The 27,386-nt window shown below is 36.8% G+C and overlaps 1 protein-coding gene across 3 annotated transcripts; it reads right to left on the bottom strand.

Moving 5' to 3' along the window:
* Cysltr1 (cysteinyl leukotriene receptor 1) lies at nucleotides 1-26,573 on the bottom strand. Of its 3 annotated transcripts, none has more exons than XM_021153871.2 (4): nucleotides 26,167-26,573; nucleotides 5,141-5,225; nucleotides 3,866-3,955; nucleotides 1-1,898 (listed from the first exon to the last, which is right to left on the bottom strand). In XM_021153871.2, the coding sequence occupies exons 3-4, from the start codon at nucleotides 3,876-3,878 to the stop codon at nucleotides 853-855; spliced, it is 1,059 nt and encodes a 352-aa protein (XP_021009530.1). In that variant the 5' UTR covers nucleotides 3,879-3,955; nucleotides 5,141-5,225; nucleotides 26,167-26,573; the 3' UTR covers nucleotides 1-852. The 3 variants fall into 3 exon arrangements, with proteins under 3 accessions (XP_021009530.1, XP_021009531.1, XP_029328846.1); XM_021153872.2 differs by having other exon boundaries at nucleotides 3,866-3,936; XM_029472986.2 differs by lacking the exon at nucleotides 5,141-5,225.
* Nucleotides 26,574-27,386: the final 813 nt, after the last annotated feature.

Genomic DNA, 27,386 nt, shown 5'->3' with positions numbered 1-27,386 from the left:
CTTATTAAAGTATTAATGACATGGATATTCAAATTTTCTTCTGCTATCTAACATAGTAAATTTTGATTCCAACAAATCTCATGTAGGAAAGTAGACCTATTTTCTTTACTTCTGATGAATTTTGACTGCTTCTGTCATATATGGGAATGCCAGTTGCCTTACTTATTAAGGAAGGATTATAGGTAGAATAGGGATTGAACCACAGTGAGCAAGAACACCATTCTTTTGCTGGTGCTTGAGTCACGGGCAGAAGAGAATTAGAGACAAACTGGCCTTTGATCAGATTTATCTTCTTTATTTTCTATACTGTAAATTTCATGCAGCCTGTGGAGCTATTTGGCTGAATATTGGTCTGTTCTAGTACTTGAACATTCTCTTCTGGAAGACAGGGCACTACTTTACCTAGCTAGTCAGTACAACAAAGGAAACGGCTGACCAAATGTACGCCCTGGGTCATCTCCAGGTCTCATCTGATGGCATGCATGTAAAGGGATATGTTAGGGTGACGGATGACTATTTGCTAATTTTAAAACTATATTTAAAAGCTGAACTCAAAAGTCTAGTACGTAGCCTTTTAAATCCTTTTTATATTCTTGATTTCATACTCAGTTTTATAGTTCCAAACCATGAACATTCTTCAGTTTCTGGTGAGTCTTCAAAAAGAACTCTATGGGTTAGTTCACAGTTATAAACTGAGTTTTGAACACTTAAAATATCAAATAATAGTATTTATAAATGAAATAGATATAATTATTTGTAAACTATTAATGGGAAACACTTTAAAATTTTATTTAGAAAAATACTTGTTAGGGAATTTCTTTTTCATTGTTCTGCACTGTAGATAAGTTTGAATTATTCGTTACATATTTCTTCTTCTTTTTCTGGCAAGGAAGCTTTCTTCTTGGGTATATAAGTCATACTGGACAAAGAATGCTTTCTAAATGTAGACAGCCTTCTCCTAAAGTTTCCACCTGAAAAGAAATATAGCAGAGGATCAAAGCAACAATTTGATGCAGCTAAAGATAAGGTTATGACCACTGACTTCTGCATCCTAAGGACAGAATCACAGGGTCTAGTTTCACTGTGTAAAAGGTGAAGGTGGATAGTTCGTTGAATATGATATGGCATGAAGCTGACTAAAAAGGCAGCTGTCACAACTATGATCATCCCTATAGCCTTCCTACGACTTGGCATGTTTTTCTTCATTGTATTTTTTAGTAAGGTCAGAATGATCATTGTGTAACAGACAATTATGGTGACAAAAGGGATGATGAAACCAAAGAATAATGACACATAATGCAAGACCAAAACGTATTTTTTAGCTTGATTGTCCTGTGGAGGCTCAAAGCATTTAGTATTGTTTTTCTCATCTTGGTAAGATTTGTACATTAAAAAGGGAGAACTTGTCAAAATCACAAAAATCCAAATTCCAATGCAAACGAACCTGGCTTTTTTCTGTGTAACCAAATTAATGTTCTGGACTGGAAAGACAATTGCAACACACCGGAAAAAGCTCATGGCTGTCATAAAGAAGATGCTACAATAGAGGTTAACGTACAAGGCATAGGTGGTGAGGCGGCACAAAAAGTCACCAAAGAGCCACTTGCCTTTGTGAACATAATAGACTACACGGAGAGGCAATGTACATACACAGAGTAGATCTGCTATGGCTAGATTAATCATGTATACTTGGAAGGCAGATTTCTCATGGTATGTTTTTATGAGGACATAGAGCACAAAGCTATTGCCAAAGAAACCCACAACAGAGATCACAGAGTACATAGTGGAGTACACTTGATTTCGGAATTCATCAATTGTGTCATGACACGTGTTATTAATGAGAGATGTTGTCAGATTTTCAGTTCCATTCATGTTCTCCAGGAATGTCTGCTTGGTGCCTACAATATATGAAAGGGCTATTGTTAATGAAACCAGATCTTTATAGTGCATGTCATTGTTTTATTTCATAGTGTCACTGTAATTTTCTGTGCAACTAAAAATTAATAGCTTTTTATTATTACTTGAAAATTTCATACTTATATACAATGTGTTTTGATCATGTCCAACATCAACTTTGCCCTCCAAGCCCCTCCCAGCACAGCTTCCTCCCAACTTCATGCCCCCCTTCTCCGCTTAAGAAATAATCCACTGAGTCCAATTAGTGCTGCTCACATACAATCCACCACAGCTGGAAGCAATTGTTGTCAGGTTATAAGGAGAGAGTCAGTTGAACTTTGCCCCCAAGAGGAAGGTTTAGGTCCTCCAGACATGCAAAAAATGTTTTCTCCCTCTTTGTCTTCTATGTTTGCCTGGTAGACTTCTTGTTAACCCCCAAGCCTAGGTAAAATACGCCCTTCATATTGTAGATTGGACTGCTCTGAAATTTCACTTCAAATGAATTTATGATTTTTCACTTACAGAAAAAAACTTTAAATATATCAGTTTTACATATATGACTGTGTATGTTTCTATTATCATCTTCATGTTCATAATCTTCATATCAGTATCTAAGTATTAATGTATTGCTTATAAGAGCTTTAAGTTCAGCTAGAGACTAAAATCTGCACAAAACACTTGCTTTCCCATAAAAGAGAACTAGATAACATCTTCTGGATAGAAGTCATACCTAGGAAAGATGATATAATTTATGTTGGTGAAACTCACTGCTGTGGGAGAGATTCTTAATCTGAAATTAAGGTCTAGATCCGTAGAACACCACAGCAGGTGAAACCTGGTGGTCATAGTTATAATAATAATGAGAGAAAAAAGTTTCAAAAGAGGTTAAATTTATAGTTTAAAAATCTGTACCATAATTTAAGGTTCCAAGGAAATATGTGGTATAGTTAGTTGGAATATACTTGTTGGGTAAGGAAATTGTTGGCTGTTCATTCCTGTTCTTTTCTCAGATTTGTACTCAAAACTTTGTGTTTAGGCATATATGCAGTTAGTTCTTTCATAGCAAAAGATTGTTACTTGGTCTGTCCAAGTTCTTCTGGGCAGTTAATAACCTCTGATTAGAAACAGCTAGGGGTGAGATAGCATAAATAGTTATTTCTCCAGTGCTCTTCTGATCCATTTAGTTACTTGTTAAAGTGGAAGCAATTAAATACTGAGTTTTGTATTGATTTGTTAACTTTCATATGGCTCTTGATTTCTGGTAAATAAGGTGTGTGGAAGAATGGCAACATATTAAAGAGCTACTAGTGTGAAATAGGATAAATCTTGTCCACATAGTGGGTATATGGAGATAGACAGCTCTGGTATTTATTGCAGGTGGGATAGAATATGCCAGAATTTTAACCAACACTTTCACACACTCAACATGATGTCTCTTCCATTCATCTTGCCATTCCACCTATTTATATTTTTCTAGCATTTAAAAAATTCCATTTCTCCCAAGAACTTTTAATATAAGATTTAAAATGATGAGAAATAATTCTAAAGCTATAGAGAAGACCCAGCCCACCATTCCTAATATCTGCATTCGTTTCTAATTTGTGTTCTGGGTTTTTTTCCTATTGGTTCTCTGAATTCAGGTAAAGGAAGGAAAACTTTCCCAAATTAGTCTACTCCTTTTGCTAATATTGTTTTAGGTATTTTCTTCAAACTGATCCATTTTATGTTATGAGGCACTAGATGGTGCTATTGAGATTTTTGATATAGCTTTCCTCTTTTTAGTTTTACCCATAATATTTGAGAAATAAATGTAGCATGTTTTAAATCTGTGTCTATAATATGATATACTACATTATCTTATATGGTCACCATGAAATGATTACTAATCATGTCATAAAATGATGATTTGACATATACTGTGGAATGTCTGCCACTATAAAGCTAATTAGCAGCTCCATCGCAAGCCCACCTTGGAGGTACATTTCTGCAATCTCAGCCCTTGAGAAGCCAAAGCAGGAAGATGGTGAATTTAAGATCAGCCTAGGATACACAGGGAGACCTTGGATCAAAAAACAATACACAGACAAAATCAAAACCACATCCATTACCTCATATTCTTCCTATTTTATTGTTCAGACTAAATCACATCTTTTTGACCATGTCTTCTCTCATTCTACATTTAAAGGAATTTCTATCCTTGTAGAACTCCTAGAGAGTTTTCCACCTGTCTTGCACATCAGTAATGTGTTATCTCTCCTTCAAGACTCTAGTTGATAAATAACCTTTACAGAACCTTGCATCATCTTTGCCCATAAATGCTCAGTGTTAATTGGAGTGATAAACCATTTATCATTTGAAAGTATAATTATCCATTTCAAACCACTTAGAGTGACCATCTTATTGCACTATAATTTAAAGTCTCTTCAATCTTAGAAACTAAAGATGTTGATGTAGACAAAATTGCTTCTTAAAGTACTAAGTTACTAAATTATAAAGCTTAATTGCAAGAGTTAAAAATACCCATGCCATTTATACACAAATTATTTGTTTGTATATTACATTTTACAAGTAAGTTTGAAACTCTCAGTTTCTTGAACAAAAGATGCCAAGTAGAGCCAATAAATAACAATGGAAAGTACAAAAAGAAGAGAAAGCCACCCAATTCTATTAATAAGCAGAGCTCTTTGAAACAGAATAAATGTTCTTATAAAATGCAGTATTTAGGTTTGATTATTTACACATACATCAAGCCAATTATTTATATTAAGGCATAAAAAGAAGATTGCAAAAAATTTAAACAAGGACTATATTTTAAAGGGGTAAAGATCACTTAATGTAAAGTAGGCATTTCACATATAATGATATAAAGTGTCTAAGCAGCATTTAATTAGATTTTGCACAATTTACTATGATTTCCTTAATGATGTGACCCTAGGAGATGGATATAGAGAGTTAACTCCTTTGGAAGCCTATGATTTCTTAACAACCCAGTCCTGCCTTCAAACAGCTCACAGTTGGGAGAGGAAGTGGGAGCTGAGGAGTAATAACTCAAATGTTATTTGAGGTTGTGATAAGTCTAGTAAAAGCCACCTTAGCACAAAGTAAATGAATCATGAATTGACTAATGAAAGGAAGGAGTAAACACAAATGGTGTCGACTTTATTTCAGTACAAATGATTAGGAATGTTACTTCATTAAGAAAATTGCAAATTGAACAAACTGGATTTTGAAATGGGAATCGTACCTCTATCTGATAACACAGCACCTTTCACAAACTTCCCTTCTTACTGTGGCAACTGTTCTTATTGTAGTGTCAGAGTACGTTCAAGCTGAAATCATAAGATTAAAAAAAAAAGGAGTTAGTGACCCTCAGAAGCAATCTGGAAGGGTCATGGGAATTTAGCAGCCTCAAATACAGATCCAGAGTGTGATGGGACATCAAAGCTATACTGACAGATTTAGGGCTGGCCATTGGCTTCCAGGGCTCCTTGTTTTCCCTTTATTCTTTTTTACATTCCCAAGGGGAGGGAGTCTTGGAATACGGACCATGAGTGGTCACAGATGTCTGCTGATGTATAAATTCAGCTTTTACACCTAAAGATAAGCGTACCATTATACAATGTTTCTCTATATGAAGTCCTATTTTCTCTCATAAAGATTTAACTATAAAAGTTCAAAGAGGGAATGACTTGGAAATTCTCACCCAAGGACTTAAGTTTGCTAGGAAGAGGAGTTAGAATATTAAACAAACTTTTCTGAAATGACTTAGGGCACAGTGTTCTTTGAAAGAAGAATGGCTTAATAGAGCTTCAACTAGATCCCCAGACTCATAAATAGTACTTGGTAGTTTTGGTCACTAATTTCACATATATACTTCTGGAGAGCAATAGTTTTAGAGTCTTGAATACTTAACTTAAAGAGGTGTGTATCCTTTCAACAAAATTACTGTTGAGAATCAAGCAGATAAAACAAGTATGTCAGAAATGAATAAAGAAAGGCTTTCCCGAGGCAATAGCAACCTGACACCTCTCAATTTTTGTTGTGTTATGGCGACCCTCATTCTTGTCTGCCAGCAAGATTCCCCAGAGGCTGGTCACTTTTTTCTTTATGTGTGGTCCCAGTGCTAATAAAATAAACACCTTCCTCCAGTTTATTTTTATAAAGTAGAAGCAGGCTGGAACTTTCCAAAGGAAGTCTACTAACAAAAACAAAAAAGGTGGGGGAGAGGAAGGAATCAAAAAGAAAATAAAGGCAATTCAAAGATATAAAATGTGTCCACTCCATACTTAGATAGCCATTTTTCCAGAGCATCTCCAGGTTCTTCTCCCTCTTCCATTGGCCTCCTTTCTCCAGGTAAGTAGTGGATCCTTGGAACCTGCTATAGTCTGTGTCAAGTGTTGATTGCTGGTCTAGAATTACTCAGAGTTGGCTCTTAAATTTTATTATTCGAGAAGTAGCATTTTTTATTTGCTTTTCCCATGTCTTAACACACTGATAAACATATACTAAATGAATGTTAAATGTACAAACTATTTCTGATCATAAAATTATGAGATTTCACTTATCTAATCTAGAAAGAAATTTACTTCAACAGATTTTTGTTTAAATAAAGCTGGCATTTCTCCCTAGACTGCTGCAAGAAAGGAAGCTTACGAAGTTCTAAAATCCATATATGAGAAGTATGATCTTATAAATTTAGCATGCTAAGTAGTTATTCCTTTTCATGGTGGTTGTGTAATTATAATCTAGCCTAACATTTACATGCACAAGCAAGTGTTACATTGTCTGGGAAATAGTATAGTTTTTTCATTCTTCTTCAAGTTAGCAATTGTAAGGCAACCCCAGTTCCTGTTGAATTCTTTGTTTACATATAGCAGCCATTCATTGCTCTATGATCCCACATCTTGCCCCTCATTCTCTTTTATTTTACTTGCAGGCTCTTGTTTCTGAAAGTAGGCTTCTTCTGCCAGAATTAGATATTGTCACTTTTAACTGTGTGCAGGAGAGGTGATGAAATAAGAGCATAATTATGTAATTTTTATGTTTATGTATTATACTGACTATTAAACCCAGGCTCTTACCAATGCCAGCAACCTTATCAGCCTGTGTGTGTGTGTGTGTGTGTGTTCTAGATACATATGCTGTGTGTGGTGATGCATGGGGACCAGAGGGGGATACCTGGTGTCTTCTTCCATCACTCTTGTTTATTCCCTTAAGACAGAGTCTCTCATTGAATCTGGAGACATCCTTTTCAACTAATTTGACTGGCCAGCAAGCATACTCCCAGTGCTGGGATTATAGGTATGGCCATGCCTGGGTTTTAACATGGGTGCAGGGGATTTGAACAAGGGCTTTTATGCTTGTATAGTAAGTGTTCTTACCCACTGAGTCATAATTCTTAACCCTAGATACATGATTTTGATTCAAATAACTTAACTCTTTTACTTGGTACTACTTTGGTTAATAAACTTTATAGAGCCATTATTCTTTTTTTTCTTTTAATTATCTTTAATCTTTTTAAAAAGTTCAGTCGTTATCCCCCTCTGGGTCCGCTCTCCTACAGTTCCTCATCCCATTCCTTCTCCCCTCTCACCCTGGTCTCCAAGAGGATGTCCCCAACCCCACCCCCACCCCACCCCGACAGGCCTCCCCATTCCTCAAGTCTCTCAGGGGTTGGGTGTGTCTTCTCTCACTGAGGCCAGACCAGGCAGTCCTCTGCTGAATAAGTGAAAGCCCTTATTCTTTTGGGGGGAGGGATTTCACTTAGAGGTTTAATTTCAGAACATTTCCACAGTATCATAGCAGTCATACCAATATGTTTTCATTTTACAGGACACAACTAGTCCAGGTTTTATGAAATTTTATTCTCACTGGAATGCAACATTTTAATTAAAATCATCCCTTAGAATTTCACTTTTGTTCTACTTAATATATACATTTAAAAAAAATCCACGGTCTAAAGAATTTAAATAGCCAAGATCATATGCTTAATAAATATTGGTCCATGACTAAAGGACAATTGTATTTTCCTTGTTGCACAACTCTTGCAAAGAAAGTTATAATCTCTATATTCCACAGAAGATCTATATATCTCATTGAACAAGATATTTTAGCAAATATGGGGCATAAAATAAAAATGGAAATCAATAGTTTATGTTACACTAGAAATTACTGGTTTTAAACACATAATTTCTGTCTTCACTGTTCTGTGAAATATATCTCAAGGGTTAAATAAAACATACCTTTCTTATCTAATAAAAGTTATGTATCATTTAATGACCTTCTCTCCTCACACTGCCCACCACCAAACCCCAGACTCTTGTAACTATCACGCTATTTGGAAAGCCCTTATTCTTATAAAGCATATTTTCTTATAAGGAAAAGGGTATTTCCTTGTTAGACTTCTGAGTATATTAAAAGCAAATAAGAGACTAATTTAACAAAGTAAATAAGAGAGAGCTCAGAAATGCTATAAGAACATACGGGCCCAACTTATGTACCTACAGCTTTGTAGATGTGATGTATGTATGTATGTATGTATGCATGTATGTATCAGTTATGTATTATTTTGACATAAGTAGTCCCCAGGCTGGTATCTTCTAAACAAAATGGTCCTGGTGACACTTTGTTTTTAGTAAAACAAAAAATCATTGTTGACCATCTTAACCTAATTTAGTGTTTCTTCTCCTTTGATGTGGGTGTGATGGGATATGCTGTTTCTATCTTTCTTGATTTTTATTTATTGCTTTGTCATAGTCATCTGTGATCACTCAATATAGTGTTTCTTATTGTTCTTTCTTGAATTCCACTAGTATAACCAAAGTATTTTCTTAGTTTTATATTTCCTGCTGGGCATAGTATATGTGTGCTTTAAATATTGGTTGATTTGAGTCTACCTTTCTGTATCATTTTATTATGTGATTTTAAAATGAGAGAGAATTCTTGTATGGAGAAATACCATGATTGGAAATTTAACAGACTACGTGCCAGCAGACTTGGTTCATACCTCAGGCTGTTGTGAGTGATTAATTAAGTGATTTTTGGAAAATCACTTCCTTTCTGTCAAACCTTCACTTATTTGTAATACAATAGGGTTATATTTTATGACCTTTAAGGTCCCTTCTAATTTATTATTCAGTAAATCTGTAATGATCAGGGCTATATTTTTCTCAAGAGCATGTAATATAAGTGATTTATAACTGCAGTGACAAACACAGACATAAATTATCTGCAGTCTTGGCTGTATTTAGAATCTAATAGGCTTGGTCGGGCCTTATAAAGGCAGCACTTGTAGATCTGCTTCTGTTTTCTAAACTAAGTGATAATTATTATGATTAGAAATTGCTCTACATGCCAGGGCTCACAGAGCCTCCTCTATGCTCTTTCCTCTGTTAAAGTTACATTTCCGCTTTTGATAGTACATATTTTCATATGAAAACAACTTTAAGCTTATACTCACATAGAGGTCGTGTATTTCTATACAATTAACTTTCTAAAATATCCTACACAGTTACTCCCTGTTATACACTTTCTGTATAAACTTGAAAATAAAGCTGAAAAGTAAATATCATTGTTAGCCTAGCTTCACATTTGGAAATATTGAGGCAAGGAGAAACAACTAGTTTTGGAGCACATTAAACTTTGAAGTTATTGTTCCTTTTTATCATTTCCTGTATCAGGTGCCCATCTTGCTTGATCACGTAACCCACATCATAGCAGATGCCTGAAATCTGCTTTGCAAAATTTATAAGAAAGAGTCTTGGATTACCAGGAAAGAGTGTCTTTTCCTTAATGTGGACAATAGTTGTTTCCATGCCTTTAATAACCTAAATAAATGAGTCCTTTCCTTCCCAAGTAGAAAGATTTATTTATTTATTAATTTATTTTAATACTTTTATTTAAACTAAGTGGAGTCAGTGATGTAAAGATACCAAGTTTCACTTAAGACAACTGTTATTTCCTGTGTTTTTCTGGAATTATTTTTAGTCTTCTGGGATCCAAAGTGCAAAATTAGGTCATTTGTTTGAGATGATTTTTGAGTTCAGATGCCTCAAAGCAAACACACTTGCTCTCTTCTCCCTAATGATCAAAATTGTCCCTGCATCTCTGCTGGTTGCCAGTTGTATCTCACTACCTTTGAATATATTTCCTGTAATAAATCAAAACTATTTTTGATGAAATTCATACTATCAAGATAAATGCTTTTGTGTTTAAAAAAAAAAAACTGACCATGAAGTGTCTTCATCTTGCTTGATTGCAACATTTGTTAACTAGTAGATTCTTGTATTCTATGTTTTAATTCCCTGACCTTTTACTCCTTTATTCTGATAATGTGACTGTTTTAGGTAATTCATGTAAATGGAATGATTCAGTATTTGTCTTTCTGTGATTAGCCTATTTCACTTAGCATAATATTGTCAGTGTACATCTATGTCATTAAAATTTTCTTCTCTTCTAAGGATAAATTTTAGTCTGTTTTATGAATATACTGTCTTTGGTCAATGGATGCTTACAGTTGTATCCTATATTATTATTATTTATAAAAAGGTCCTTGTTTTATGAAGAAAGACTGCTCTTTTTTTTTTAAACTGGAAGGAGTGCCAATCCAGTCCCCCGACTACTACAAATTATAACATGATTAGAGATAGAAGAACATCCAGAGAACATCTAATGGAACCCCCATTTTCTTTATGACTCAAAAAGACAGAAGAATTATTGGAAGTAGCAGTTTCCTACAGGGAGAAATCACAGGGGTCAGCACATCTAGAGGGCAATAGGTGAGTCTAGCCCTGGGAAGACCACCTTCTTGATCATTGTATCTCCCTTGTCAGATAATTATAAATACTATTTCTTATAGAGAAGGCAAATTTTTCCAAGAAAATAGAAAACAAATCTTATTTTTCTAAGTAGGTAAGAAAAATAGACATAGAGGCAAAACTGCAGTAGTCTTTGAATGGATGAAGAGAGTTTTGAACATAATTGTATCTATACTTAGCTGTGTGATCTTGGGCAAGTTGCTTAATCTTTCTGATATCCAATATGCTGCTGTTACTTATGCAAAAACTAAAGGTAAGGATGTGTGTGCTTGTGCATGTGTGTGTGTGTGTGTGTGTTTCTGTGTCTGTGTAATTGAGTCTAAGTTGAATAAAGTCTAAGAAATTAGGAAGGAGATTAAGAAGGACAAAAATGGATGATGAGAAGGAATGAGAGCTCAAGAAAAGGACACATGGGACATCAAAGAAGAAAAGAAACTTGGGAGAAGATAAAAGGAGGGGTTCAAATTAGTGAAGGGGTGGTGAGAGAGATAAGGGAGAGGAGAAACACTAAAATGCACTTTGCTCAAAAATATTCTAATGAGATCTGATACCTTATATAGTAATTAAAAATGGTCACTTAAAACCATGACAAAGAAGCCCAAATGATAGCAAAACCTGAGAACATAGCTGAAGGTTCCAAGGTGAAGGTAGGTTTGTGTAGTGTTGAAAGGTGTTAATTGCAATTTGATAGGCCATGTTTGCTGATATTCATGGAAGGCCTGCCCTTTTTTGAAGAGAAATGGAGGAGTGGATGGGGGTGGGATAACATAGGGGAGGTGGAGATTGGGCCTGGGAGGCTAGGAGAGAGGGGAACCTGCAACTGCATTGAGATACTAAAAAATATTTTTTAAAAAAGGAAAGAAAAATGTCACATTAAGTAAAGCTTGGGTAATCATCCAGAAGAGAAGGAGAAAGGAATAAAGGAGCCAGAGGGATCAAGGATACCACAAACCCCCCCACCCACAGAGTCAACTAATCTGGACCTCATAGGGTCCCACAGAGACTGAACCACTGACCAGGGAGCAATCAGGGACTGACCTACACCCTCTGCATGTATGTAACAGTTGTGTAGCTTAGTCTTCATGTGGGACTCCTAACAGTGAAAGCAGGCACTGTGTCTGACTCTGTTGCCTGCTTTTGGGAGCCTTTCCCTCTACTGGGTTGCCTTGTCTAGCCTCAATAGAAGAAGATGCACCTCATCCTATTGCAACTTGATGTGCTAAGGCAGGTTGATATCCATGGGGAAGTCTCCCCTTTTCTGAGGAGAAAGGGAGAAGTGGAGGATGGGGTCAGAAGGGAGGTGGTGAGGAAGGACTGGAAGGAGAGGAGAGAGGAGAAACTGTATCGGGGTATAAAATAATGATGATTGATTGATGATGATGATGATAATACAACTGAAGAAGAACCCAAGAGGAAAGCTGATTGCCATTGCTTGCTGTTGGGCACTGTTGATCTGAAGAAACAAGCTGTACCATATGTCCTCAAGTGTGGCAAAACCAGTAATAAGGATAACATGTTTCTCAGGCACACTTAACCAGTTAACTGTTCTTAGTAGATAGGGTGAATTCAAAGTTAGCCCTGTGGCTATGGCACATAAAAGTTATAAATTGACATACATTGGACTAAATTGACTTTGCCTATGTAATTAAAAGCTTATAGTCTAATCATAAACAGAATAAAATGAAATGCCCATTGAAGCTCATCTAAATTACTCCAAACTGCTAGTTTAATTAATTTTATTAGATGTACTGAGCTCCAACTAAATTTTTAAAGGCTAAAGTTTGATGTTGATTCCTAAATTTAGCTTTATTCTAGAAAGATGTTTATACATAGTTTCAAGATAAGTTTATACTAAATGTTAAAAGGTATTAACAATAAGTTAAGCAGTTTGTATGCAGACAAACAAATTAGCTTGTTCTAAAACTCCTCTCCTGCATAAAAAGCACATAAATATAGTATAGCTACATAATGTCCTAATTGAAAATATTTTCTAAATGCCTATGTACCTATCTACATATTTTGCCTAGTTTAACTGAATCTGTTTGAGAAAGCATATCTTACACATCTTAATGTTCTTAGCAAGTAAAACTGAGGGCTTGGGACATACTATGTCCTTAGTAGGTGTTTCTGCTTGGCATTGAGTTGGTAGCAGGAATCACAACTGAAAATGATACCTAGTTCTTATCCGTTCAGGAATACTATGCAGCAACTGAGTTAGCCTTAGCTATCTGTGTTATTTATATCTTTGATAAAGGAAAAGAATGGGAATTGTGAATATGTTATCAGTTGGTGGGTGGAGTTAGAATTCTAAATAACTTTGAAAAACTTAAGTGAGATAGGTGATGTTAGTAAGGTTGCTAGCAAGTATATTTATGGAATTTATTAAATACCAGTCAAGAATGTGCTAATTAGAGGAATGAATTGGAAGGGGGAGTAAGAAAAACACAGAGGATAAAGAAAGAAGAGAAGAGGAGAAGAGGAGAGGAGAGAGGGGGAGGAGGAAGAGGGAAAAAGTAAGGGGAAAAGGGAAAAGGTAAAGTAGGTATGGAATGCAAACTTCAACTTGTTCATAAATCAGAAATGCAAAGTTAGTTGTATTTAACACCATATTTACGAAGTTTTCTCTTACTGCAGAATCTCCTGACTGCCTATAGCAAGAGTGTAAATCTTACTCAGTGACAATTTTTGAAAGGATTACAAATGTTATCATAATATAAAATTTGCTTCTCTGATGCATATTCTGCTATAAAATCCTACTCAAAGAGTAATGGAGTAGTTTCATACTTCAGGATTTCATGAGAGTCCAAGACCAGACATGATCACATTTAGAGTCATAAGGAACACAGCAATAAAATGATCTTTTATGATATATTGCTATATCCATAGAGCAATTCATTGCTCAACTTTTATGAGAGAAACTTCTTTCAATGAATGGTAATTGACAATGAGACATACCACTGGACAGTGACAGGGGGTGAGAGAGTTTGAATATCTCTAAATAGGATATCTTTATCAAACCCCTCTTATCAAGGCTTAGGGAACTTTACAAAAGAGACTGTATGACCCAGAAGTGGTATATGATACCATGGAAACAGCTTCTTCCAGACACAATAGGACTGAGGCACATATGAATTCACAGATTCTGTGCCAGCATGCACAGCACCTGCACAGGTTCAAACCAGAAGAAGTCCCAGCTCTGAGAAAGGGAGATGGACACAAAATTCCACACAATCCTAACCAAGAAGCTATTTGCAATTTATGCCTACTGGGAAAGGTGAAATCAGTTTTTCCCAATGAAATGTTACTGGGATATCAAGCACACACTAGAGCTTCCTGATTTGTGTTGGTGTTTTTCATCTGTCCCACAGCCCCAGAAAGAACAGGAGGTTAAGTAGCAATGATCTGGGAGGAGTTAGGAGATGGCAAAGAATATGACCTGAAAATATTGTATGACTGTTTTTAAATAAAAAAGAAAAGGGATGAAAGCTATGCTTCCACACAGTGTAAGCTAAATGAGATCACTAAAAAAAAAAAAAAAAAAAAAGCCAATGAAAGTGAAATGCATATTAGAATATTGAAAAGAATCTCAGAGCTACTCAGTAAAAAGGAAGCTCCTAGAAGGGGCTATAAAAATGGTTTGATATCCATGAAAGAGGAAAAGAGGCCAGAGTGGGGAAGCTACAAACGGAGGATTAGAGTAGTAGGAAGTTTGGGGAGGAGAAGGGGAAGGTGAATCATGACACTGTTCCAAAATGTCATAAGATTACCTAACACTTTATATGGTAATATAAATATTTGACAATTAAAAATGTTTGTTTGGAATTGTGCAGAGAAAGTGTCTAAATTGGAAATCTCCATTGGGTCCCTCTCCCTCAGAGATTGGGGAACCTTGCTAGAGAAGGGGAAGAAAGATTGTAGGAGCCAGAGGGTATGGATGACACCAGAAGAACAAGGTCCTCCAAATCAACTAAGCAAGGCTCCAAAGGGCTCATGGAGACTAAAGCAGCAAGCAGGGGGTCTGCATGATCCTCTGTGATGAGTATATATCAGGTCCTCTGTATATATGTTATGGTTTGTTGCTTTTGTGAGACTCCTAACAGTGGGGACATATGTATCGACTCTTTGCCTGCTCTTGGGACTCCTTTCCTCCTATTGGGTTGCCTTGTCCATCCTTGATGTGAGGACTTTTGCCTTGTCTTATTGTATCATGCTTTTACATATTTGGTTGTTGTCTTTTGGAAGCCTGCTCTTTTCTGAACAAGACAGAAGGGCAGTGGATCTGGGTAAGAGGAGCGAAGGGAGGCAAAACTGGTCAGGATGTATTTTATGAGAGAAGAGTCTATTTTCAAAGGAAAATGTATGGAATGAAATTGTTTATACTCATGATTAGAGATAGAAGAACATCTAATGGAACCCCATTTTCTTTATGACTCAAAAAGACAGAAGAATTATTGGAAGTAGCAGAATGAATTAGTGGCTAAGCCTGGACACCAGAATGGTCTGGCGATCCTTTAGCACAGCACTCAGTTAGGTTTCAGATGCCTCAAATTGTTTCACTAAACACTGATGTATTCATCAATGCCAGGTAATATGCAAGCCACAACAATTGCACACACTTTTGCACAGAGGGCCACATAAATCGCAAGAATTCCACTGTGCCTTTTGTTTTTGTTGTGTCATACTATGAGAATATAATTCACTGGATATTAGAAATTTCAATGCTTTTTAAAAAATTCTTGTTTATCTTTGGTTTAGTCTGTCTTAAAGTACAGTCAAGTCTTCCTTCTTATTATCCCTCTCAAGGGTTTCCAATGAACTCTTTTTTTTTTTTTTTTTTTTTTTTGGATTTTCGAGACAGGGTTTCTCTGTATAGCCCTGGCTGTCCTGGATCTCACTTTGTAGATTAGGCTGGCCTCGAACTCAGAAATCCGCCTGTCTCTGCCTCCCAAGTGCTGGGATTAAAGGCGTGCGCCACCACCACCCAGCTCCAATGAACTCTTAATGCAATTTGGAGAAGTATTCAGCAATACAAAAACATTGCATGTCAGTCTTGTAGTCACTTTCCCATTGCTTTTTTTCCTATGGACATCTTATCAACATGACCTTCTTACTAGCTTCATTTGATTTCCTTTCCTTTGCTTGGTCCACATTACCACATGTGAAGTAGTCCTTGTTCTCATTGATAACAGATGTAATTCAAATCATCTTTAAGCCAATCTCTTACATCATAGTCTCCATACAGTACTTTTCTATACCCTGTGGTGATATGCTAGCTATATTAAAAAATACGTTATTAGCCATTTAATATATCTATGTTTTCTGTTATAACTTTGAAGTACATACACTCTCCACATGAAGATTTTCCTGCCTTCTAGAAAGAGGTCACATATATATTAGCAAGTTAATGTACAATGTCATTATAGCTGCTGCAACAGAAATACATAAATACACAGACAAACTGGGCATGATAGTTAATGCCTAAAAACTGAAAACTTGAAGAAGTGGGAGGATTGTGTATTCAACTCCAACCTGGGCTAAATAGTAACTTTCTAGCTAACCTGGGCTACATAGTAAATCCCTATCATAGAAAAAAAATCCCATACAAAACAAAATGAAATGTAATATAAATATGTTATGAATAATTAGTATATGCTATAAAAAGCTTTCTAAAAGAGAACAGGGGTGGGTTAGGCAGTGAGGAGAAAGTGTAATGAATGAGAGACAGTGGTGTAAAACAGCCTGGCATATTCAGGGGTTATGAACATTTGATTGAGCTGCTACATATGATGACATGTTATTTGTATATACATATGTATATGTGTATGTGTATGTGTATGTATATGTATATGTATATTTGGGTGTGTGGGTGTCTGCTTGGCTAGCCTATGAGAATTAGAGTTAAAAGTGAGATATCAATTTGGGAAAGAATGCAGGAACTAGGTGATAGAAAGTTGCTAAAGTATGTAGCAGAGGATGGCCTAGTCAGCCATCAGTGGGAGGTGAGGCCCTTGGTCTTGGTCTTACAAAGATCATATGCCTCAGTACAGGGGAATGCCAGGGCCAGGAAGCAGGAGTGGGTGAGTTGGGAAGCAGGGCCTGGGGAGGCTTTGGGGATAGCATTTGAAATGTAAATGAAGAAAATATATATATATAATGTTTAGATGATGCCTCAAAAAAGAAAGAAAGAAAGAGAGAAAGGAAGAAAGAAAGAAAGAAGCTAAAGGTATTGAGTACCATTCTAGAAAAAAAATTAGTTCATTTGGTAATTGTAAACTTAAAACAGGATGCAGACTAAGGAAGGAATACTGACAAAGACAAAAGAACATGTCTATGTGTGGCCATTGAGTTATGGTTTACTATGGCTGAAAGTGAGGCCAGTAAGTTCAACTGTATTGCAAGTTCCTTAGAGATAAGGACTACATCTTCACATTTCCTCATTTAACCATTTGATTTCTTGTTTTACTTCCCCAGTTCTCTCTTGAGTGGTTAGCATAATCTATTGCATTTGCAACAGAAACACAATGAGTGGCTGGTAAAATTCTATGCCATACCTTCAGAGAAATGTATTAACTCATGTACAATGTGCCCTTTGTTGCTTCAAGAATCTTTACTAGTTTGAGTTTGAGGGGTCTTTGAACATGTGGTAAAACTGTAGCCTAGGGTTGGACATAGAGTGGTAAGGACTGGATCAGGAACACACAGTCCAACATAATGCACACAATTCTCACCCTTTGTACTCAGGAGGGAGAGACAGGCTGGTCCATGTTGAGTTCTAGGTCAGCCAGGGGTACTGAATCATACCCTGTCTCAGCAAGCAAGCAAGCAAGCAAGCAAGCAAGCAAGCAAGCAAGCAAGCAAGCAAGCAAGCAGTAACTAAAATGAAAGCCAGCACTGAAAAGCAGCTGCCTATCATACACGGGATCAGAATCCACTGACAATCAGAGCTTCTACTTACCACACTGCTGCACCCATCCCCATTGTTTCTCTTAATATCATCAGAGATCTGTTTTTCAGATGCCTTATCGACATCGTCAGTGTGGTCAGGGTTTGCAAAATGCCAGCATTTGTTTCTGCTTTTTTTTTCCCTTTTGCTATGTTTTTGAAACAGGGTTTCATTTGTATACCAGGCTAGACTTGAACTCACAATACTTCCACCTTAGCCTTCTGAGTGTTGGAGTTCTTCTGTTTTGTGCTTTTCTTCTTTTGAAGCATTTATCAACTTCCATGGGGGTAACAGTAATTTCTTACTAACAAACTATGTACATAAACTTTAGTATTGCATTTCTGCTGTACATGAGCCATTTGACTTTTAAAATTTTTCTACCATCTTCTCCCTCAAGTTAGCCTCTTCAAGAGACTTTTCTGCTTTCTCTTATTCCTCATTATACAACCAACTTTCTGGGTGCATAGAATCTAGGAGTCATATTTGACACCATCCCACCCTTGTCCTTCATCAAGTTCTGTTGAGTTTTATTTTGAAATACTTGACTATGTTTTATCACCTTAGTTCAGAATCCTATCTCTCTATTCCTTGTCTACTTGAAGACAGTGGAACAATATATCCTTTTGTACCTCCACACAGCCAGAGGCGAGCCTGGGAGAAATCATCATTTATACATCTTGGCTCAGTGTAAAGCTGCCTTCTATGAATGTATCTTCATGTACATAGTCTACTACCTCATCCATCACAGCAACAATTATTCTTTTTGTGTGAGTACTGTTGTTTACATAACTACTTAAGCAGATAATGAACCCAGTAATGAGAATGAGTGTGCTTTATTCAGTTTTTCTCCTTTTTCTCCCAAGTGGTCAATTGCAGAAGGGTAACTATAGTTTTAAGTGCTTTTTCAAAGTACATAACTTCCAAACATGGGTTTGGATCTACCCTTTGATCTAAGAGTTAAGGATCATATTTAGGGGGGGTGGAATGTGGATGCCATTGTACAGGAAAATAAACAGTTGTGTAAAGTAGAAATGAAATAAGGGTGCTTGTAGGAGGCTACTAAGAACACTTGGAAAATATTTAAAAGATGCAGAGTTCAAAAATTGACTAGGTCTGAGACTGATAAGAATCCAAAAACCCAATGATGTGTTTGATAACGAGCCTGGGAGAGGCTGATGATTTGTGTTTTTAAATCAAAAACGGAAGAGATCAGATGATTAAATCAGTAGTTGGATGCAGTTTTGTGATTGTTTTGGGTTCAATGCTTCCTCAAGACTTCCTTTACCTTTCTAGTAAATGATGGTCTGTGCCTGTGCTGTTGGAGAGCTGCCATCAGGGCTGGGTAGTTAGGTTAGGGCCAAAGTAGAAGGGGAAGTAGAGGAGGCTGGGACTCAGGGTTCAGTCTCCTCCAACAGACACTTCCTCCATTTCTGCTGGGTAGTGGCCAGATGTAGATAATATATTTGATACAGGTGTAGCTCTGTGGAGCCCCAATTTTTTTGAGCAAATCCCAAGTACCCTGTTCTTCTTTATGTAGCTTAGTGCTGGGACATGAAATATACTTCAGTGTTGTTAATCTTGTAAGGCCACATAGGGCAGGAATTCTGTCAACTTTTTGATAGAGCAGCCACTTACTAATATTTGTTGGATGGATATATAATCTAATAGGAAAATCAACAAATATTAATGTTTTATAAACTGATAACATTATGAAAATACAAAAATCTTTTTTCCTATTCATACAAGAATGAATTTAAGTTTTATGCTGTGATACTGACTTTGTCTGCCTAATCCCTCACTTCTCTCATTTTTTACTTACATTATGCCTATTATGTGTATCATAATATAGCCATCAATATTTTAATATCATTCATTTTCAACATGTAGGAATCTTGTATTTCTAGTGAAATTCTCTTAGGCAGGAGAGAAAAAAAGCCAGTTATTGTTTTCCTAAGCACTATGATCCCAAAACATCATCTCAGTGTTTCCATAAAAGCATGCAATAAAAATGTTTATTGAGTAATGGGCTATTGATTGTTTGGAATAAGATAACCCATCTTTCATACAGATTTATCTATATAAAGTCAAGCTGTACCTACAATTTCATGGCTCTTTCCTGTGGTGGTAATAAAAGATATTCAGTCAGGTGTATGATATGCCTGTCCTAACATTCCTATAAGTAGTTTCTCTCTCTCTCTCTCTCTCTCTCTCTCTCTCTCTCTCTCTCTCTCTCTCTCTCTCTCTCTCTCTCTCTTGTTATTTCCAAGGACATGGTTAGCAGCATTTTCACTGCTATGGAAAGCTCTAAGTGTGTTGAGATTGCATTGGTGATATCTCTTAGGTGTTGCTTTAGCAAGAGTTTCTTTCTGTTAAGATAGACAACTCTGCTGTTGGATAGTTGGAAAGCAGACACAGGACAATATGAAGCTCCAAAGAACCTTAGACAGCGGCATTTCAGAACTGAAAATACTGAATGTCTCACTGCACACAGTAGTCAGATCAAAGTTATGTGTACAACCTGACCAGAATGGAAATACAAGTCACAGAAAGGCTACAGAGATCTTGGTGAGTGCATATGTGTGGGTATGTGGTGGTGGTGGCGGTGGTGGTGGCAGTGGTGGTGGAGATAGTGATGTTGGTGATGGTGGTTGTGGTGGATACTTCTACTCCTATATTGGATTATAGAAACATATTACAGACACTCTGCATGCTTTTGAACATTTTGTAAGGACTAACTAGCTGGCTCAGTGTCTTCCAGACTTAAATAATTTTGTGGTAACTAAAAGCAATTTGGAATCTCATGAAACACCATGGCTATTGCTCACAGCTAGTTCTTAGTCGTGCTCTTAACCTCTTAGTATTTGGATCCCTGAATCCTGGCAGCAAACTCTCTGATATCAAGGGAATAACCTATTTATATTAAATAAGAATTCAAGTTAAGATTAGGCATAAATGTTAATGAGCCTGAAATGAAAAGCATCGGCCTTTAATAACACACAAAACCTGGAGACTTCCTAGGAACATCAGCACAAGTGCATAGGATGTGTCCAAACTGTCTGAGTGTTGCAGTACAAACGTAATCCTATGCAAAAACAAAACAAAGGCTGCAGACGAGAAAGCTTATTCAATCATGTGCTTTAAAATCAAAAATGTGATGTCAAATTCTCCCCCTCCCCCACCTTGCCTTTTGTTTTGTTTTTGTTGTTGTTTTTTGGTTTTTGTTTTTTGTTTTTTTTTTTTTTTGAGACAGGGTTTCACTGTGTAGTCCTCGCTGTCCTGGAACTCATGTTGTAGACCAGGCTGGCCTAGAACTCAGAAATCTGCCTGCCTCTGCCTCCCAAGTGCTGGAATTAAAGGTGTGCGCCACCGCTGCCCGGTTTTTGTAAGGGTTTGTTTTGTTTTGTTGTGTGTGTGTGTGAAATCTCTTTTATTGAAATGGAATTGATGAAAGATTAAAAACAGAACAAAACAATATAAAAACAAAACCAAACAAATCAACAACACCTCCTAATCAAACAAACAGACAAAAAAAAAAAAAAAAAAAAACTCTTGAGGGTGCCCAGAAACTACTTAAGACTATATCTCAAATGATTTTGCTTTTCTGCCAATTCCATTAAAGTGAGACCTTAACTGCTTGCAATGTATTCATTATACAAGTACTAAAATAAAAACAAAATAAAATGATGATTTGTTCATCAAAAGGGAAGCCAACCCTATGTTTAGTTGTCTAAGGGTCTCTACTTATCTTTTTATGTCCCATCCTCCTTTATTTCTAAAAGGTCCCCTCTCTGGTAAATGTTTTATGAAATTTTAAATCTTTTTCTCCTCCCCCTCATATAATCCTACTCACTTCTTGAACTTACTGGAAGGAGCAGTGGCGGGGCACCGAGAAAGGGAGAAACCATGATGCGACAGCATGGGGTAGAATAGAGCGAATGAGCAGAGTACAAGACTGATGAGGTGAAAACTATGTTTCAACACTTACTAACCTATAGAGAATTCTGAAAGGCAAAAGGAATTGCAATTTGAGGGTGTTTTAAGACCAGGACTGTAACACAGATTAATGTACTTTTGATTCTATATTTATTTAACTGAATCAAAAGGCTTCCTCTATTGGCCTTTTGTAGACACAAAGATATGCCACTACTTGCAATGAATCTGTCAGACTTTAATAGTAGTTGTATCTCCTCACTGAGGACCAGCAAATTGGGACTCTGCCTTGTGAACCAGTCTCCTTTGTAGGGCTGAATAGTAGGAATATATCTCTCAGGTGGTTGCTCATGCTAGGAAGGCTTTTCTCACCACTCCTAAAATTATCCTATTTAGATGTTCACATGGCTAGAAACCCAGATGACATTGAGGTAAGGGGTAAAAGAGCTATGAGGTGTTTGTATTTTAGAAAGGGATATATGATATATATGTATATATGTTATGTATGTATATGAAATATATACTATATGTAGTTATTTATATGAAAGGGATGTACTTTATGACTAGCTATGTTATACAAATTGCTTTAGATTACAGTAGTGGAGTAGTTGTACTATGTTCTGAACTTTGTGAAAATGTTATTTTGATAACTAATTTTTTGATTATAAGAATCAGCAGGTTTAATGGAGTTAGGCTAATAAAATCAAGTAAATAGATCTGAAATGCTATTTTACTCTTCTCAGAATTCACTTGAAACATGCATGGCAGGCACTGCTAGTGGCAAACCCGGGGCGAAACCATATTAATAGGCCTTTATCCTATAGTTGTGGTATAGAAAGTTGGAAGCAGCTAGCCCTACCCTTTCTCATATGCATTCAACTGTGTGATGCTTTTTAAAAATTTGTTTCTGAATTGAATGCACTTTGAATAAAACCCTTTGGATTATTTGAATTGTGAAGTTGCTCTCACATATGTCATTGTAATAAATTTAGAAAAATCCTCCTATCATTATCTTATGGCATTTGATACACAAAGACATCAAGAAATACTGATATTCAGTAACTAGGTAGAGAGAACACAGCTAGTTAAATGCCAAGGCCAAAGTTAGGATGGGCTCTTAGTTCTCTGACCTAGATTCCTTTTTATTGAGATCACAGGATAGTTCAGAGTAGCTACTGAAAAGGTGCAAAGAACTTATTAATTCAAACTGGAAGACATCTTGAGGCAGATATTCCCAATGCTTATGTTACAGTCATTATGTTATGTTCATTTCTGTGTTCATAGTATATATGAGACAACATGTTAGTTATTGCTGGGTGGGTGGGGAGAGCTAGAAAAATAACCTATGAGATAGAGAATATATTTGGGGTTGGAGGGGGAGAGGGAAATATGTAATTGTATTTTAATTTTAAATAAATAGATAGATATCTATCTATCTATTTAATTTTAGATAGATATCTATCTATTTAATTTTAAATAGCTAGCTAGCTAGCTAGATAACCTGGTACGTTCACTCAAGACTCTTGGCTTTTGGGAAAAATGGTAGTTATCTTCTTGTGGGTCACATTCCTATAGACTCTCTTCTTTCTTTTGCCTGAAGACGTAGCCACTGACATCTTCATACCTTAATTTGTTCACTGAAAATATATTTTGGGTTTCTGTTTGTTTGTTCTTTGAGACAGGGTTTCTCTATGTAGCCCTGGCTGTACTGGAACTCACTTTGTTGATCAGGCTGGCCTCCAACTCAGAGACATTCCTGTCTCTGCCTCCTGAGTGCTGGGATTAAAGGCGTGCGCCACCACTGCCAGTACTTTGGGTTTTTATTATCCTTTGTTATCACATTCCATAGATTTAACATTGGTCTCCATCTCTTATCTGTCATTAATTTCTAATCACTCTCAGACATTTCTCCTTGGATTCTTGCCATCACCTCAAACTCAAGAGCTCATCATGTACTGCATTCCCACTTTTATCTCAGGTTACCTGTTGCTACCAATAGCATTAATATTACTGCCTGTGTTCTACAGGATTACTATCTTGGAATAACTTCTCAGTTGTTCTAACAATGCCTGTAATTTAATTACTTCAAGACTTCTATTTGGTCTTTCTCTTACAGATCTCTTGAGTTCTTCATTCCATTTCCACTATCACGAACCTAATTTTGAACTTTTAAATTTCCTTTCTGTTATTTTTCAACCCAATCTGTTCTCTGTAGTCAGATAAGGCTTCTTTGTGCACCCTGCAGGTGTAAAGCACACCCCCTGATCCTATTTCTGGTAGTAGAATGAAACCCAAATACTGCAATATTTTGACCATTTACCACAGGCAAACTTGCTGAGCATAATCCCAAGTTTTACCTCCTTTCTGAAGCCATCTCCACTACCTCTGGCCTCATTAAATGATAAAAAAAAATGACACTAGTTTAATTATCTCATCTTGCTACATTCTTTATGTTTATAGTCACAGCATTATGATTTCCCCTAAGCATGAGGACTATGTCTTAACCACTTTGGAGGTAAGGCATTTTTTGTATTACGCTTAAACAATATTTTTTTTGCTAGATTATAATAACTTTGAGATATTTTAATAGGAACCTGAGAAGAGTAAAATAGACAAAAGTAATAGCTAGGGGTGTAGCTCAGTGGTAGAGTGCTTGCTGAGAATAGAATGCTCAGAAGCCTGTGTTCAAACTTTTCACATCCAAAATAAAAGTGGAAGCCCAGAGAGAAAAAGCTATACTAATTGAGAAAGTATTACATGATCTCAAGGTTTCCAAATTTGACATGTCGTTTGAGTTCTTTCTCTTTAGGATTCCTCATTATCAGCCCACCGTACACCAAAGGCCAATTTATAATTTCCTGGGCCATAGAAGAATCATTCTTCTCTGATAGAGTTTATAGATGCATCAGGTTTGATTCAAGTTAGGAGGGGACAGGTAATGGGAAGTGAAAAAGGCTAACAGTAAGTCAGGAAGACTCTGACAGGGCTAGCTCAGCCTTCTCCAGCCTGTGACATTTTTTTTTTGTTTGTTTGTTTTAATTGATGGGATCATGGTCTAGATTATTTTTGTAGGACTTGAATGCCCAGCATAATTAGGATTTTCAGAGAACGAGGAGCAGTATTATTAAAAGAGATAGATGTAAACGTAATATTTTCATTATGTTTATTTACTATGTAGACAGAGGTAAACTTTAGTCATGATTGGGGTACTAATTGAAAAATAATGACAGGAAATAAATTTTCAGTGACTTAAAGTTGATGCCACAGATATGATACATTTAAAATTATGTAGACACAAATTTTATCTAAAATATACTCTGGTAATAGTACTTTATAAATCTTTATAAAATGTTTGCTATCATTCTTTTTTTCCTTTTTTTTAAAGATTTATTTATTTATTTATTATATGTAAGTACACTGTAGCTGTCTTCAGACACTCTACAAGAGGGAGTCAAGATCTTGTTACAGATGGTTGTGAGCCACCATGTGGTTGCTGGGATTTGAACTCCAGACCTTCGGAAGAGCAGTCGGGTGCTCTTACCCACTGAGCCATCTCACCAGCTATCATTCTTAAAGCACTATACAAACAGATCCAAGTTAGTTGCCCTCTAAATATATGTTTAGTTTGATCTCCTTGATTTCAAAACAATTGCAGAGACAGGGATTTAGAGCCACTGGATTTAAAGAGGTAGTGCCTGCCAGTCTATTTGCATACCATTGAACATAGCTAAGAAGACAAAAAAAGTTCTTGTCCCAGGTGGTTGATTGCATTGTATGACTTCTTAGTCTAAAGTTAACCTAGTGAGTTAAACACTAAGTTACAAAGTAGGTCATAGGTATTTCGACTAGTTGTCTGTAAGTTGATAGGGCTTTCTTTCTGGAGTCTTGAGTCAAATTGCCAGTTTGCAGTGTGGTGTGTTGCAAGGAAATTCCTTAACCTGTCTGAGTCACTTTTCTCTTTACCTAAGAGAGGGGGCTGGGGGAGGGTAGAATGAGAACTATGATGAGAATGAGGGAGTGGGGGAAAGAGGGACATCCTGTCTCAATTATAGGATGCCAAGAAGGTTAAAAGTGTGAAACTTTGAGCAGGATGTAAAGTGAATTAAGTAAGAAGAAAACAAAGCATGAAAGTGCCTTGTGAAAAGTCTAGGTCAGCCCCCAACTGGTTGGTTTACCTGCAGCAGCAGCAGCAGCAGCAGCAGCAGCAGCGGCTGAACACATTCTTTCCACATTTAAAGGCACTTATCACTGCATCACAGAAGCTCCACGGTAGCCTTAAGATGGGAGCTTAAGGCCTATTTTGCACTTTTGCTTGAGTTGTAAAGGTGCTGGAGGCTTGAGGAATGCCACCTCAACAGTTTGCCATTTTGAGCATGCAAGAGAGGCAGTGAGCTACACTTGCTGACAGGCTGATTATATGATCAGATCTCTGGCCAAGAACCAAAGCCGAAAGAATGCAGATGTTCAGATTAGCAGCTTAATTCAAGGCAGATAAGGCAGAGCAGTTATCCACAATCTCTGAGGCATTTGGTAGAATCTGCCATCAGTTCAACTTTGCTCCAACCAACCCAATTTTCTTACCTGCTGATTCCAAGCTTCACAGTTTAAGGTCCTTTTGCTCCCTGAAGCAAGATCCAAATCTTCAGAAATTCCAACCTGCTAGTCTCCTGATGAGCTAACCCTGGATGGTGAGCTGCAAATAAGTCTGGATACTCGGGATGGTCCACTCCATTCACAGGGCTCCTGCTCTTTAGGAATGTTTCTTTTCCAGAGGAGAGAGGTCAGGGCATGGCAAATTTGCTAGCCAATAGACCTCGATTCTTCTTCCTCTTTCTTAGTACTTCTCAAGCCGCTTCAACCCCGCCAGAGTTTGGCTTCCCTGGTTCAAAGTGGGGGAAGGGAAAGAGCAGAGAGGGAAGAAGAATAGAAACTGGAGACTTGCACGTTATATGCACAAATGAGTGTTTATCTCTGGCTACTGCAATAGAATCCTCAGGAAGTCATGCAGCTGCTCTGAGGTGGGAAGTAAGGAGGAGTGTCTGCTGTTCAGCTTACTTCTCTCTGATTTTTATGACTGGAGGGTGCTTAGGCTATTTGTAGGCGGGGAAAAGATAATCCTACCAGTATATGCTAATATATCTGGCATTATGTGAAACTTGATCTTAAGATATACTTCCTCTTTACCTCTCTCCTTCCATATCCCCTCTCTACTTCACAGGCTGTGTGTGTGTGTGTGTGTGTGTGTCTCTCCTTCATGAAATTTGTGATTCTATAAGAATTTTGAAAAGCATTTTTCTTTTTGATTGTCTCATATCCTAGGAAGGAAAAGGACATGCCAATCTAGAGTGTGCTAATTAGAACCTGAGGTGTGATTTGATGTTGAAGACAAATTGATAAGATTTTGAAGTAAGCTGGGTGAATGAACTACTTTGAATTTTACTATGAAAGTCCTGTGTTGGGATACACACACACATACACACACACACACACAAACATTGTGTAAACGTAGCCTCATTATTAATAACTAGTTGGACGGACTTGTAAATGTCCTTATAACAGTGGCTTTCTGGCCAGTTATGGGCTACAAGAAAGAAATTTCTCAAATTTTCCATCTTTAGGCAGCCTAATGACTTTACAGTCACTCTTTATCCTCTTCCACGGAATCCTTGGATGCAGTGGTAATGTTGATGCTTGGGAGAAAAGGTCGTCCAAGAACATTTAAAAGGGAAGCAAACATTTGGATTCAAGAGCAGACTTTAATCCTATCCTTGGGAATTTTATTGCTATTTTAGCCAGTATTT

The sequence above is a fragment of the Mus caroli genome, unplaced genomic scaffold (assembly GCF_978045245.1).
Source record: "Mus caroli unplaced genomic scaffold, Mus_caroli_1 scaffold_5, whole genome shotgun sequence".
In the NCBI taxonomy this organism is placed as follows: domain Eukaryota; kingdom Metazoa; phylum Chordata; class Mammalia; order Rodentia; family Muridae; genus Mus; species Mus caroli.
The sequence above is the reverse complement of the archived record's forward strand: the minus strand, read 5'-3'. Positions and strand labels throughout refer to the sequence as shown.